Below are 12,329 nucleotides of genomic sequence, written 5' to 3'. Positions count from 1 at the left end.
TCGTCTCGCAGCAATAATTCTTATTGCGATGTTCTGATAGTTGCTGTGTTGGTGATGCGAATACTTAATGGGCTGATAAGCTCCACTCTCGGTGTGTTCTTATCTGTCTCTATCAGCATCAATTGCGACCGTATACCCACGAGGTAGTAACATTATATCATACTGCTATATACAGAATCTATATTCATACAGATCTTCCTGATGGATTCGCCAGATGATCCGTCCGTACTATGTAATCATCATCGCCGTCATTCAAATCCTCCTCTCCAACATCCTCATATCCCCCCGTTCCATTCTCTACCACGCTCTTGTTCTTCCCCCGAAGACTGCCCTTCCCCTTTCCTTTGCTGCTGACCGAGTGGTTACTCGCGCTGCGAGATGCCGTGGGTCCATTAGCTCCCTTGCCTTTGACGACCGGTAGTCCATGGTCGCCATTCGTAACGGGTCCGTCAATGATGCGCTCATCAATCTCGTTGCCCATGTTCAGAGCCTCAAGGGCATCCTGTATAGTTTGTGGCGCTTTAGCGTCGCCTTCTTGTTTTTGCTTGTCAACCGACTCAAACGTCTGTCGGATTCGTTCAAAGTGTTCCAGTTCTTTGGCGCTGCTTGCTGTTAGCATTTTTCTTTAATTTGAAATGTAGTAAAAACATACCTAACACTGGGAACAAGCTCATCTTGTGCCTCGAAAAAGTCCTCCTCAGTAACCATCACAGCCACATCCTCCGGCGTCGCAATGTGGTCGAAAAAGTACGCGGTACTGACAGGTCCACCCGGGAGCTGCTTAATCTTCTCATCCACCGCCGTAGCCTTGCGCGTAATCGCCTTGAGCATCGCATCCGAGCCAAGCGCGTACAAGTCCGCACCGGTATAGGTCAGGGGCAATTTCTCGGCAACCCGACTGAGTGAGACCTTAGGGTCAAGAGTGAACTTCCTGGTCAGAGCTTCAAGGATAGTGGCCTGCTTATCGTGCGTGTCGGACACGCCGAGATAAAGCATCTTGTCGAAACGACCGGGGCGGAGAAGGGCCGTATCCAACAGATCAGGACGGTTGGTTGCTCCGATCACAAACACGCCACCACTGTTTTCTTCGCCTCCGTTCATGCCGTCCAGTTCTGCAAGCAACTGACTGACAATACGATCCATCACACCACCACTGTCTCCCTGGTTTCCTCGCTTGGGGGCAACCGAGTCCAGTTCGTCAAAGAACACAACGCATGGACGGGCATCGCGCGCACGCTGGAACACCCGTCGCACGTTGGCTTCCGACTCACCAATGTACATGTTCAACAGCTCAGGACCCTTGACGGAGAAAAAGTTGAGAGAGAATTCGGTTGCAATAGCCTTCGCAAGCAATGTCTTTCCGGTACCAGGCGGACCGTAGAACAAAATACCACTGCGCTTCTTCATGCCCTTGGCAAACAGCTCAGGACGCTCAAGTGGCAGCTGGATGGTTTCAACAAGGGCATCCTTGACATTGGTCAAGCCACCAACATCGTCCCAGCCAACATTGGGAATCTTGGGTGCACCAATCGAGTCGGCAAAGTTCTTCCTTGCGGCTTCAACGGCAGCGTCAAAGTCGACCTTGGTGATGCCTCGTGCTGTATCGCCCCCGGAAACAAGCACATCCCGAACGCTCACCTTCGACCCTTGCTGTTCCTTACTAGCAGTCTCGGCCAATTTCTCCAAGCGAGCAGTTCTCACAGCAGCAGCTCGTTCGACAACATCAACCAAGTCCCCAGCAACCAACGCAGCGGTCTTCAGAGCCACTGTGCTTAGCTCCACGTCGGCGGAAAGCTTGATGCTTCGGTCTGAAACAGCGTTTTGGAGGATACCCTCTCGTTCTTTTTCTTCGGGGGCAGTCATTTCAAACTCGTGCGTAAACATGCTGCGGATTCCTTCGGGGATCTGCTCAACGTCGGTCGTAGTCGCAATAATAACACGAGCTTCAGCAACAATCTCAGCCATTGCCGTAACCATTCGATCAGCCGTTAACACGTCGATGTGTCTGATCAGAAGTGCCGTGCAGTTTGCCCCGCAGTGGAAAGCACGCTCCGCTCTTGCTTTCAGGTATCCCTCAGTCTTGACATCGCCTCCATTCGCACCGCCTTCAGTAAGAATATCGTAAGCGTCGATAGGGAAGGTATGAAGACCAATATCAGCACAAGCCCGTGTAGCTATCGTTGCTTTTCCGATATTTCTCTGTTGTGATCTGAGAAGGATAACGACGGGCTTCATGCCAAGTTGGATCGCGCGAGGACTCGTAGCCGCTGACATCAGGTCGCGAATGCGCCCCTGCAATGGAGGAATGAAAGACTGCGGTGGCTCGGTGATCAAGCCATGGGAGCTGGGGGAGTCTCCGATTGCTTTCGGAATTGTCTTCACTCCAAGCCAGTACTCCCATCCGTTGCCCAGGGTTCCTGGAACTCTGCTCACGTCACTTCCAGCCTGGACCATTCTCGTAGTTGCCGAATCGATGACTGCAACCCCTCCCCACTGGTCTTCTCCCGCTCCATCCTGTTCTTCAGAAGTAGGGACAACATGGCCCACGCGGAACCACGCAACGCCAACCTTTCTAGACTGGGTTGATTCCCCGACCTGGCCCAATCGGGCGGTCAATTCTTCTTCCTGGTTTCCGCCATCTGTAGCTGCATTTCCTGAGAAGACGGCTCTTCCAAGCCCTTCATCCACACTGATTCCAACGAGGTCACCACTCTTCAAGAGCCGCCGTCTGGATTCAAAGTACTGTTTCAGTCCCGCGAACAAGGCCGGCTGAAGAACGCGATCCATAGAAAGAGGTGTAGATACTTTGAGCAAGGTCACCTCCTTGGCCAGGGGCGGGTTTCTGGCGGGGCTAGACTTCATCTGATGCAGGAGACCAGGCTTCGATGCCCCGTTGGCAGTGGCAAAGGTCATCTGAGATATCCGTAGATACTTTGGGTTTTCGAGGTTACCAAGCAACAGTGGAGGAACAAACACCGAAGGGGTCAAGCGTAAGGGCGCGCGTTGTGAAACACTTGAGCGTCTTTCTGCAGACTGGTTGATGGAGTACCGCGGTTTGGCCGACGGGAGTCCAGCTATGCCGTATACCTTGACAGCACGCCAGTCGCCAGAATCTTCCTCGATGTTGTTAAAGCTTCCGAGGTTAATCGAGGCGAACATGTTCACCTGGGTCTCTTCGGTAGCTTCGATTCTCACCCAGTCTCCAGAGAAACATCCGATCTTGGCAAGCGTGCTGATGTCCACGAAGATGAAAGAGTCCACATCATCATCTTCGCGTGGTTTAGGGTGCAGGAGCTCGTTAGGTATACTGCGCAGTAAGCCTTCCGCCTTGAAGACCTTGCCCCCGCCACGACCGGGGCGCATAGTGGCCGATGTAAAATTAGAGGCTACAGACCCTGGGGTGTGAACCCCATCAGCCCGACGGCCTCCCGCGCGAGGCGTAGCCGAAGAAAATGCCGACATGGCACCGGATGGCGCCTGTGGAAGCTCCGGGGCACTGAGAGAGATCATATCCTCCAGGGAATCATCAGAAGTGTCACTCGCGTTCCCCACGGAGCCCTCAGTCTCCGAGTCATCGGGAGGCGAAGTACTTTCCATCTCCGTCTCTGTCTGCTTATCTTCGGCAGCAGAGAAAAACTGCTCGTTGGAAGTGTCATCCGCCTCGTCTTCCGCCACCTGCTTGAGGAGGCTGGATCGGGGTGGCAAGCTTTTTTGTGATCGGTGCCCATGCGGTCGGGCCTGGATAAGGACAATCTTTGTCGACGGCATCAATAAACCCTGCGAAACGGGCTCGCAAAACGAGATGTGCGCCGGAGGTGGTGCGGCGTAGGTGATAGGATGCGGCGGTAAAGGGAGTGGCAGTACATCGCCAGTATGCACAACCTTCTGCGCTCCCAGTGCCTGACGCACTGCCGCAGTAAGTCGTTCCTCTGCTTCTGCTGCAGCTTTCTTTGTGTACCTTTTTGGCTCCAAGTCTTTCCCTGGCTTTCCTCGAAGGCCATTTAGGGTGTTGAGGCTGGAGGGGAAACCACCTCCAAACTTGCTCTGGACATCATCGTGGTTCCGGAGGAGGTTCCGCTCAACCGTCACATACACCGTATCCAGATTCAACGGTACAACATCCAACACCCGGATCTCAATGACACGTTGGGCGTGGAGAGAGTGGCGCGTGGGGTCGAGCTTGGTCAACGCTTGCAGAAACGGCTGCAATGTATCTGCTGCATCTGGGAATATGACTGTTGAATAAGGAATTGGGGCAGTCCGAGAGCGCTCCGCAGACTGGACCCGCACGGGAATTATGGTCCAGGCAAGATCCTCCACGGAGTTGTAGCTCGGAGTATACGGCGAGATGGCAACATGGAGAATTTCATCCTCGGCACCTGTCACAATCGTAGATGATTAGCCGGGGTAACAATCTCATCAGGGGAAGCTATCACACTCACCTGTCAGACCTCGTTGCTGGAAGAGGTCGTTGGCCAGATCGTCCGACACCACACCGACCGCACCAGGCAGTTGATGGTCCAGCGTCAGACGAGCAGAGATTGGAGCTTTATTGCGCTGTTTCCGCCTTCCAACATTGCGTCTGCGTCGTTTAGGCTGCTCGGAGCTCTGTCCGTAATGCTCAAAGTCCATCTTCGAGCACCAACTGTCGTATCCGGCCAATTGCCGTCGTCGGGTAATGTCTGTTGCGATAAGTGCGAGGGAAGCTGAGGGAGTAGAGGAAATCAACAACAGTTCATATTACGAGCGACGGCCGTAAAACAAAAGCAAGAAGCCTCAAGGCGTAGCAGAAAGGTTCACCAGGTCAAGGTGTTCGAGGAGCGATCGAAAGTCCGGGGGATTGCTGCAGTCTGGCTATCTCGGTACCGCCCGACTTTCTGCCGGCGTCCGAAGCCGAGGTTCAACAGCTTCACGGGATGATCTCCAGCGCAATCTCCTGATGGCATCTTATATTGATTATTTATTCTGGGGATAGATCCTACTGCTACGCTGTGATACTATTACACTGTACTGGGTATAATACTTTCCAACAGAATCATGAAGGTGGATGGATCAACTGCGCAGTTTGACTGCCAAGACTTCCCCCTCATTCCCTCTTCTCCGCGTGTCAATGCGGGATCAGATTGTGGAGAGAACGAGGGCAGCATTCCAATAAGCACGAGGATGTTGATGACAGTCTGTTCATCGTGGTTGGTAATTCTGTTTTTTTACTGGAAGTAAAGATGAGCAGGGAAAGTGTTATCAGTATCCGTTTATCGGCGTCTCTAGTCTACCTCGGAATATATATGAGCATTGATCTCGGTACTCCACAACATGTCAGTCCTACCTCAAATTTAGTATCCGAGTTGAGAATCCACTGGACAGGCAACACATTATATGCATTATGCAGTATCAAAGAGAGAAATAAAAAGAAACAAAGAAGCAAATAGAAGATGTCTCATCTGTCGGTTGATAAAAGGTTCTGCCTATTCTCCGCTGCTATGTTTGGAATCATCACAACCTAAACTAAACAGCGGGGTCCTCGTGTACTCTAAAAATAAAGTATCATAACGACAAAGATCGTCTGTAAAAACGCCAAATCGATGAATAGGCTGCAAAGTTGCAAACTGGCCTGCATTGACGTGGACTCTTCAATCTTCAGCTAAAGCCAGTCGGGGATTAAGTTCAATATGGGCCAATGGAAGTAGTTGGTAAAGTGAGATAAACCACCAGGCCATCTCACTCTATACTAAATATAACAATTCAGTGCAATAAAGGGCAGAATAATCAGGGAATAATAGTATCAGATTAAGTGGTTGATTATAGTAACTATCTTATAGACTACCAGGTATCCACTTCATAGAAACTGCCAAGTTTTGAACTTGATATCTCTGTATGCCCGAGAACTATTGTATGCCATAGTAGTGTACCTACCCAGCCAGTGCTTCGGCCAAACCCGAAAGAACAGTGCTGTATATCTACTATGTACCTAGCCAAATTCTTTATACTATTCTAGATACTCCAGGTAATGTAGGTATGTAAATTCTGACTTTGAGTCTCAGTGTTCAATTTATCATACAGAACAGGAAATATTCTAGAACCCATCTACCTAGGCAAGGTTACTCAAAGGTGTATTGCAGTTATTCAGTTAGGGCTGGGCTCAGGCATGGGTATTTCTGATGATTACTTTCGGCTCGATTATCTCTGAGGCAATGCAAAGACATCATCACCAACTTCCTGAGTTCTTCTTCACAGCCTGACTCTGAGTTGCAATTATAGAGACGATGAGCTGGGTGAATAGGTGGCTAGAATCACAGGGCGTCTCTGCCGTAGTCATCGACCAGATACTGCTTCGTACTGAAACAGGAATCCGGATTGTAAATATGATATATTAATCTGTCTCTCCTGTTATCCGAGACACCATCGCTGCATATGCTGCACATGCTTCGTATGTCATCAATATCAACGACTTCACAGGTGAGCTGTCGGTCAACCTGCAGATGTGAACAGAATTATAATTGTTGGTGTTGCTAGTGATATAATGGTATCATTATCGGGGAGGAAACGTGTCTCTGAATAAATTGTTATTAGATGTCTTCTAATAGAGTATCTTGTATATGCATGTGCAGCAGGTAATGTGATGATCCAATTATAACAAAGTAACTGACTGTGCAGAAGTTTAATTATCCCTGAATTATGAAAGATTATTAATGACTATTATATGCGTGAGTTGTTAAAACAGCAAGAGATTGCTAAATCAGCCCATGACAATATTACTGTGATTACTTCAGCATGAATCGATTTGACGACATCAGATGATAGAGCATGGTGACAAGGAGAGCCATCATCGATTTGAGAACAGATATTGGCGATGCCTGGGTAGGATAGTGAATTGAATTCAGACTGGCTGCATGTTCCAGGGTATTGAGCAAGCCAAGACAGTAGTATCTGACACAGAAACAGTCATACCCAGCTGGATGATGCAAGAGAGATGATCGTTACGTGGTCCCGGTAGAGACGAGTAAATGGCTACCAAGGCACACGAGACTGCTGGAGATGCGCTTAGTGATCCTTGGTAGTTCTGATCTGACAGCGATCGAGAACGAACCACCGAGTCAACCATAAAAGAATGAGTCACAGATGAACCTTCGACTCTATTCTGTACGAGAAATGATGGATGATGGGTAGACGTGATGATGGTTGATGGCGGTCGAATCTAATCGCTTGGCATTTTCCAGCGATCAATAATTGCGCTGCCTTCGTTCCGTGCGATGTTTTGGATGTTGCATGAGTGGGATGGCTAATTCATAAGTAGTGATATTATAAAAAGCTTGAAAGCGAATCATAATGGCCAGAGCGACCAACGCCCCAGAGGACAATGGCGAAGCAATAGTTAGTAGTGACAGTGTGGCGGAGTTCCAACATTCGAGGGTTTGAAGCAGCCGCTTATGCAGACGCAGATCTCGGGCAGAGTAGGCTTTCACGTTTCCGTAGCCTGTGTATGATTCTCTGAAAATCTCGACTTACCCCAGGTGAAGCTGTCGTCATGAAGAGAAACAGAGTCACCGACAGATTATGGCGAAGCTGGCACTGTGATTGGCCGTGAGCAGTCCGAAGCCAAAAAAGAGTCGGAGGCCCTGGGAATGAGGCTCCAGGATGCGACGGACTGTGGTTACGGGGCCATCGCTGTATGGCCAGACGCATCTGTCAGCTGGAGAAAGAGACAAGCATGGATTGACTTTGGGGGAGTCGGGACCCCTGTCTGGAAGAGGGGGCCAAATGTACAGATTCCGCCGCAGAACTGGGAAACCACCGTATGATCATGGTGATAACCCAGGTAAAGGTGACGTAGTACTGTATCAACACCTACTGTACGGAACATCCCACTGTATCTTCCATGGGGCACTCCGTACTTGAGTAAGGAATGAGACAGATCATACTGCATGGAAAAATCTCTACAGCAGTCTTAAATCCACATTATTTCTCGCCCTTACCAGCAACTCGTGCCCCTTGTTTTGAGGCTCAAGTAGGAATCGTGGCCAGTTTCACTCGGGGGGTTGGACCGCCCGACCCCGTTGTTGGTGTTTTATTTTCGGAACATCCAGTAGCCGGCCCCACTGGTGTCTCTGCAGCCAATCAACCCCCGTATAATCAATACGGAGGGGATGGATTGGGTGGAGCCAAGGGCGCGGGGAGTGGGTCTAGAGCCCACCTTACCAGTTATGGACGTTGGAAATTCCAGCGCCAAAACTCTACCGCCCAAAATTTGCACCCTCCCGACTGCGCCGGTTCCCGATCGGGGATAGTGCGCCAGCCAGCGGGGCGCAATCAGCAAGAGCAACCAATGGCAGCTGCCCCCCTCATCGCCGCCCTTGCCTGTCTGGGATTAGCCCAGCTCGTCTATCAGGCAGACGTCCAAAAACGCCTCAGCCAGCAGATCCGTGCCGGACGAACAGCCTCCATCATCTCATCTCTCTCCTTGAACCTCAACCGTCCTTCTCCATCCATCTCTCTCCGCCTTTCCTTGCCGGACTTACTTGTTCTTTTTTGACTGCCTTGTCCACTTCTTTTTTATCTGATTTATCGCTTTTTATCACCTTAAGGACACATCGATAGCCTCTGCCAACTCCCTATATCGTTCCTGTCCATACGTGCCGACTGTTCCTGGATACCCGAATCCTTCCAGTCGTTTTTCATCCCATCCTTCCATCGACTCCATCCTTCAACTCATACATCTCTCTCCCATCTGATATATCCTATATCGCTTTACCGTCTTTGCGTACGACTCGATCCGGTCAGACAGCGACTCGATTCACTGCCAATCCGACCCTTATTCAAGCAATTGGATCATTGAATTATCCAATATATAGTATATATCTCAGGGTCCATCCCAGAACTCGTCCAACGGTGAGTGTTTCAACTAGCGGCTCAGTTCACTGCAAACGGGCACGCTCTCCTTTTAAAGTCGACTGTGAATCACAACGACTGACTGTCCGTGGAGACTGTCGAGTCAGTGACTCCCCGTACGTCATTTGAATCATTTGGACAACTTTTTTTTGCCCCGGGTGCAACTATTACTCCGCGCCTGGTGAGTCACTCCGGTGTGATCTGGCCAACTATCCAGCGTCCGCGCCCTCTGGTCCTTCCCGCTAACCTGCTTAGCCTGTTCCTGCCCTGTGACTTCGTGCTGCTGTGGTAGCCATGTCCGCTCCTCAGGCTGAGCAGCCCCGGGTTCACCCGCGCCGCCGTCCTTTAAAGAACGCTCCTCCTTCCCTTTCGACCTCCTCATCGCCTGAAAACCACCTGCCATGTCGCCCTGAAGTGCGTCTGAGAAAAGGAGAGACTTTCCATTCATCCAGCACCCCGCCGTCGGATGATCGTGATCCGGTACTAAGCTTCCGGTCTTTACCCCGTCGCTCTCCTACATGCCCCAAGAGTCTGGAGGCTATCGCCGCTGGAGAGCAGCGTATGGCTGATATCTTGGGTCGCCTCAGCCTCAACTCTCCTGGTTCATCCGACTCCAACGAAGGCCAGCCCGGAGACGACCTTCCTGTTCCGCGAGGCTTCCTACAGGCTCACATTGACTCCAACACCGCTATGGAGAAGCACAGCAAGCGCACATCCACCCCACCCTTGGCCCCTCCGGCTAAGGCCCGTAAAAGTCATTACCACGCCTCTGACAGCGGACTGGGTACCTCTGTCAGCAGCAGCCAAGCTATGTCGGCTTCTAACAACAGCAAAGGTATTTAACCCTCCCATGCCTATTCAATAAAAGTCTTTTGCTTATCCCTTCTCAGTCAAAGCCGGTCAAGTGTCTTTTGAACACCTGGAGTCTGGTTCTTCCAGTGCACAGGGAACACAGTCAGCTATCACCAGTTCAATCTCAGGACCCGAGGCTCAAGACAAACGTCAGCTCAACTGGGCAGCTTGCAAGCAGATTGAGCGCTTTATTCTGGTCCCCATTCTTAAGGAGGAGAGATTAAAGCCATTCCATCCCCTTGTGCAGAGTGTCCCTCAGCGCATTGTGGATAAAGAAATTGGCTGCCTGCGTGATCTTGAAAAGACACTTTTGTGGTTGGCTCCGGTAAGTGAATTTTTGGGATCAGGCGTTAGGTGCTTTGCTTATAATTCTTCTCTCTTGAAGCAACACGCGGTTTCTAGAGCGTCGTATCTCGGATTTTGCGAATTTACGATACAGTGCCTTCATACTTCGGTTCATCACCTCCACGAGCGGGATCAACGATTGCCAACAGACAGACCTTACACTAACGGTTACTTCCTCGACCTCGTCGCGCAGATTCGTAACTATGCAGCAATGATTAATGCATCTAGGAACAGTTCCAGGGTTGCCCGGGGCTCCCCACAGCCTGGTGAAAAGGCTAGTGCATCTGAGCGTATTACTTTGGAGGGTGGCTTGTCCAAAACCGGACGTCCTGCGGAGCTTGTTGCCCACAAGGACGGCCAGTCTGTTTCTCTGCGGACAGGACAGCCTTATGATGAGAACGCCTTGCCTGCCTTCAAGCGATCTCTGAGCGTCGAGTCCCTCGATGAAGGGGTTGAACGCTCTATGGCTCGTCGTAAGAAGAATGCGCCCCCAATGGACATCAACCAAAAATGCAAAGACTGTGACAAGGTCTTCAAGAGACCCTGCGATCTTACCAAGCACGAGAAAACCCACTCGCGACCTTGGAAGTGCTCCGAGCCGACCTGCAAGTACTATGGACTTGGATGGCCAACCGAAAAGGAGAGGGACCGTCACATGAATGACAAGCATTCCAAGGCACCCGCCTTGTTCAGATGCAACTTCGAGCCATGTACCTACCAGTCTAAGCGGGAGAGCAACTGCAAGCAGCACATGGAAAAGGCCCACGGATGGGTGTACGTGCGGTCTAAGAATAACGGCCGTTCTGGCAGAAAGGGATCCGCTCGAGCGACCCCCTCAACACCTAGCATCTCAACCCCTGCCTCCAAGGCTGTTTCCACCCCAGCTAGCGGTCCCACCAATTCCCCCTTCGACATGGGGTACCCTCAAGACCCTCCTTTTTCATTTGCGGATCCTCCCACGCGAACTGGCGGCGATGACTTCCCGCTGTTCTCCGAAAGTAACTCATATGAGGACCCATCTGTTGGCATCAATGGATTTTCTTTCAATTTCGACGCGTTCCAGAACCAGCTTGAGGCCGGTGACCCCAATGGTCTGATTCCATTGGACATGAGCAACCGTCAATCCTTCGACAACACGTCCGTCCCCGACCTAATGGGCTCCTCGATGGGCTTTGAAAACTCCCCCAACGCCTCGACAGACAACAACAGTCTCAACTTCGATCTCGACTGGGGTCATTTGGATACTGCAAGCTTCGACGATGAGTTTACCGCGATGAACATGCAGCTTCTTACGCCGGCGCATTCCGTTGAGGCCAGAGGCATGAACTCTTTCTCTCGGGATCCCTCTATCTCGAACCCATCTCCACTTTCCTTCCAGCAGGGCAAAGTCGCCCTGTATTCTCCTAGCTCGTGCCAATTTGAGGAGAATGCCCATGACCTTTACGAAGCCGGGTACAATGGCCCCAAGACAGGCAATGACTTCACCCTGTATGAGCACAATGCCACCATGGGCGCTGGTGGAGCCATGAACATGTCCAACGGCAACCACATGGGCTTGAGGAATCTCAACCAAATGTTCCCTCCTCTTAGCACCCAAGAGAGTGTGGGATACATGAACCAGCAATGGGCTCCTCACCACCCAATTCCAAACGACATGGACTTGGAATTCTTGTGATCAATGAACTTAGGGATATAGGACAAGGGGCGCTTTGGGTTTCTTTTACTTTCTTTCTTCACTCATTGTGATGTTTCATGGCTGTTTTTTGTTCTTTCTTAGCGATTGTCAGACAACTTTTATTATCTTTTCACGGTATCAATGCCTGTTTTTCTCATATTTTTTTTTTCTTCACATGGCTAGCATACTGCCTTGCCTGTTCTATCCTGAACTATGACTTGTGTCTCCAAACGCATCTTTGTATTTTGCCCTCCTTGCTTCACATTTGCTTCTGATGCTTTTTGCTTGAACGACTTGTTGAAAACGTGAGGGTATGAGCATGAGCCCAACCCATTTGCTGGCCGTGGTGCCATGTGTTTAGATTGTTTTAGAGCAGACCCATACTGCCAGGATTGAAATGTACAAGAATATCAATCAACACCGCCCCAGTAGACTGATATGAGACAGATCCGTTTAGGATGGGTCTTAGTGGCTGTACCCAATAACTGTTCGTCCCAAGAATAGTGATTTAATACTGGATAGATAATATCCAGCCAGCGATTCCCCGGGCTCGAACCTCGCCGATCAGAGG

At 50.6% G+C, this 12,329-nt stretch overlaps 3 protein-coding genes across 3 annotated transcripts; 2 read left to right on the top strand and 1 right to left on the bottom strand.

The window, feature by feature from the left end:
• Positions 1–184: 184 nt before the first annotated feature.
• Positions 185–4,632, bottom strand: pex6 (AAA family ATPase peroxin 6; the record flags this gene model as incomplete). The annotated part of the gene is made up of 3 exons (XM_040831070.1): positions 185–602; positions 653–4,379; positions 4,443–4,632. The coding sequence occupies 3 exons, from the start codon at positions 4,630–4,632 to the stop codon at positions 185–187; spliced, it is 4,335 nt and encodes a 1,444-aa protein (XP_040687702.1).
• Positions 4,633–7,635: 3,003 nt separating this feature from the next.
• Positions 7,636–8,530, top strand: ASPWEDRAFT_29203 (uncharacterized protein; the record flags this gene model as incomplete). The annotated part of the gene is made up of 2 exons (XM_040833239.1): positions 7,636–7,816; positions 7,941–8,530. 2 exons carry the CDS (start codon positions 7,636–7,638, stop codon positions 8,528–8,530), a joined length of 771 nt encoding a protein of 256 aa, XP_040687701.1.
• Positions 8,531–8,818: 288 nt separating this feature from the next.
• ace1 (putative C2H2 transcription factor (Ace1)) lies at positions 8,819–12,166 on the top strand. Its single transcript, XM_040838217.1, has 5 exons — positions 8,819–9,067; positions 9,142–9,721; positions 9,777–10,063; positions 10,124–11,893; positions 12,030–12,166. The coding sequence occupies exons 2-4, from the start codon at positions 9,181–9,183 to the stop codon at positions 11,756–11,758; spliced, it is 2,463 nt and encodes an 820-aa protein (XP_040687700.1). The 5' UTR covers positions 8,819–9,067; positions 9,142–9,180; the 3' UTR covers positions 11,759–11,893; positions 12,030–12,166.
• The last annotated feature ends 163 nt before the right edge of the window (positions 12,167–12,329 follow it).

The sequence above is a fragment of the Aspergillus wentii genome, assembly GCF_001890725.1.
Source record: "Aspergillus wentii DTO 134E9 unplaced genomic scaffold ASPWEscaffold_5, whole genome shotgun sequence".
NCBI lineage: Eukaryota > Fungi > Ascomycota > Eurotiomycetes > Eurotiales > Aspergillaceae > Aspergillus > Aspergillus wentii.
The sequence above is the reverse complement of the archived record's forward strand: the minus strand, read 5'-3'. Positions and strand labels throughout refer to the sequence as shown.